The sequence below is a fragment of the Sinocyclocheilus rhinocerous genome, unplaced genomic scaffold (genome assembly GCF_001515625.1).
Source record: "Sinocyclocheilus rhinocerous isolate Xijiao unplaced genomic scaffold, SAMN03320098_v1.1 scaffold738, whole genome shotgun sequence".
In the NCBI taxonomy this organism is placed as follows: Eukaryota; Metazoa; Chordata; class Actinopteri; order Cypriniformes; family Cyprinidae; genus Sinocyclocheilus; species Sinocyclocheilus rhinocerous.
The window spans coordinates 79716-82765 of NW_015633949.1; the positions used below are offsets into that span (position 1 = coordinate 79716).

At 41.8% G+C, this 3050-nt stretch overlaps 1 protein-coding gene across 1 annotated transcript in view; it reads left to right on the forward strand.

Moving 5' to 3' along the window:
- The window catches only part of LOC107744765 (PHD finger protein 12-like), a 15969-nt gene that overhangs the window by 6899 nt on the left and 6020 nt on the right, over nucleotides 1–3050 (forward strand). Inside the window, exons 4-7 of the mRNA XM_016558569.1 lie at nucleotides 1078–1495; nucleotides 1572–1692; nucleotides 1992–2124; nucleotides 2365–2529. Of these exons, the coding sequence (XP_016414055.1) occupies nucleotides 1078–1495; nucleotides 1572–1692; nucleotides 1992–2124; nucleotides 2365–2529 (837 nt within the window). The remainder of the gene's footprint in view (nucleotides 1–1077; nucleotides 1496–1571; nucleotides 1693–1991; nucleotides 2125–2364; nucleotides 2530–3050) is intronic.

The window sequence follows — 3050 nt, forward strand, 5'->3', positions numbered from 1 at the left end:
CACACACACACACACACAGAGTCAGCAAAAGAGTGACAGAAACCCACAGAACACCAGATCATAGCAAAAATAACTTTATTACTGAATGATTCCTTCATATAAAACATTTAATAATCAGAATACATAGACTAAATCATGAAATTAAGGAGGAACTTTTCTGTAACACAGACTGATATAAAGAGAAACACACACACATTCATAAACTTAGCAGCAGGAAAACAGTATTTGGATGATTACTGTCACGCATTAACGTATAAACAGAAGTATTTCACATGCATATGTCTGTATATGTGAATATAAGGTTTGCTAACAGCTCTGAAAACGAACTCCATTCACATCCTGATTAGTGGTCGACCGATACGGGTTTTTTGACAGCCGATGCCGATGGCCGATAAAAAGCCGATATAATTTGATTTATTTTCATTTATATTTAAGAAATTTTAAATAATTTGAAAATGGATTGGATGGTCTCCAGTCAAGCTGAACTCTCCTCCTGTCAGCATTCAATTCACACGGACCGACCGTCACGCAGAGAACATGTGATCATGCAGGTCACATGCACACTTCACAAGATCTCACAACTGGATTCGAGGTTTGTGAAATTAAATGTTCATTAGTCAGTCCAAGATTTGTTTAAATGATATAAATGCGTATTTGCTGAATGCTGACGGCAAACAAGAAAGTATTATAATGTTTGCCTTTCTATTACTAATAATATAAAAGCAATCGTTATAATACTTTTTGAATACATTTTAATTCCTTTGTTTAACCGTTCTATCTGATTATTAGACAGACTTCTATCCGTATTAGACAGAACTGTTAACGACGACGGCGAACAAGAGGGAGAATGTGAGCACTGTGCTCAGGCGCTGCTGCTGTCAGCGCCGTCAAAATAAAAGTCCCGCCCTTGAACGCATCGGCCAAACAGGAAAACGTATCGGCCGATGCCGTATTTTAAAAATGTGAAATATCGGCCGATATATCGGCCTTGGCGATATATCGGTCGACCACTACTTAGCAACCTTGCTTACTAGTTTTAGGAACAGAGCTGTAGTGTGTAATTTTCTGGTTCTTTAGAAGCATGAGCAGAAGGCGGAGCAGGTGAATGGGGCGTTGGAGCAGCAGTTGTCCAAGCGGTCTTCCTCCCCTGCAGCGGAGCTGGAGCTGGGAACACTGCGTCTGGACGGGCTGCCCTCTGCCACGTCAGGAGGCCTGAGGCTTGCCGTCGCGCAAGTCCGTCTTCTCGAGCGACGCACAAGCAGCCGCCCTGGTACACCCACTTCAAATGCGTCCACCAACACGCCTACACCGTCAGAACACAATGACGTGGATGAGGACCTGATGGACGTTGAAGAGGAAGTGCAGGGCTCTGAGTCTGAGAGTGCCACACCTCGCCTGAAGAAACCTTTTCAGTTGCTGATCGCCGCAGCCATGGAGAGAAACCCCACGCAGTTTCAGCTGCCCAGTGAGCTTACGTGCACCACTTCACTGCCAGGTGATGCTTGCCCACACTATTGTGTTAAGTGGTTAAAGTGTGCTTATAGTTAAACTGTATTTGTGTGTATCTACAGGCAGCAGTAAGCGCAGAAGGAAAGAGGAGGCAATGGGCAAGAATGTAAAGAGGCCACAACATGAGCTGGATCCCAGCGGCCTGGTTCCTCTACCAGTGAAAGTGTGCTTTACCTGTGGCAAGTAAGAGCCCAGAAACATGAAATAGAATTCTGCTGTCATGATGTCAAAACCCAGAAGACTAATTTGCCATGGTTTCCCTTAAGATTTTCCTTAATAGGGTTTTTTTAATTTATAAGTAAAACAAGCTCTGTGGAGCAGTTATGTTTATTTGTAAATACTATCTATAATAGTATATGAATAATATTAAAATATCACTGTGACAGAATTTTAATGTCCATGCATCTCTAATGGAGTCCATATTGATTGTTGTCAGTATTGTTGCACAGTATATCAGGTTCCTCTCTCTTTTTGCTCCATAGGAGCTGCAGGGTAGCTCCTCTGATCCAGTGTGATTACTGTGCGCTCCTGTTCCACATGGACTGCCTGGACCCCCCTCTCACTGCCATGCCTACTGGGAGATGGATGTGTCCCAACCACGCAGAGCACATGGTGGTTAGTGTCTTGTCTTTGATCACTTGTTGCTCATGTTAGGGATGTTTAACACCGCATATTATTATTTTGCCACCAATAATAAGAGTTTTCTTTATCTGTTGAGTTTATGTAGTATTTGTCACTTTTAATAGTAAAATTCAAGTAGCTCATTGAATTTTGTCTTTACTTTTAGTTTATGATTTCCTTACACACTCATGAAATCATGGACTATAAAATGAACACATTGTCTTTACATTCTAGCTAAACCAAAATAACGTGACCCTCAGCACGCGTTGCCAGCTCTTCGATCAGTTCCAGGACCGATTGTCCCAACATGCAGTCAAAGTGGACTTCCTGCGCTGGGTTCACCGCCAACACCATCCCAACCGCAGAGGTGTTCGCCACATCAAGAAAAAGACATTGAAGGTGGCGTCTCATTGAGCAACATGTTTTTTTTTATGCTCTGTTCAAAATTTCATTGGCTAAAGTTTACTCTTGTGAGTGTGATTTCTATAAAAAAAAAATTAAATCCTTATCCAGTCTTTAAAGGGGTCATATGATGTTGCTAAAAAGAACATTATTTTGTGTATTTGGTGTAATGAAATGTGTTTAATGTGGTTTAAGGTTCAAAAAACACATTATTTTCCACATACTGTACATTATTGTTTCTCCTCTATGCCCCGCCTTTCTGAAACGCGTCGATTTTTACAAAACTCATCGGTCTGAAAAACGAGGTGTGCTCTGATTGGCTATCCAGCTATCCAGTGCGTTGTGATTGGCCGAATACCTCAAGCATGAGACGGAAATGTTACGCCCCTCACAACTGTTGATGCCATGTCCAGCCGGAGCGACGAGACATAAACATTAAAACCCATTATAAACGACGCATTAGTTGCATCCAGTGGGGACATAATTACGGATTATAATGACTTATACTGTATTTTTAC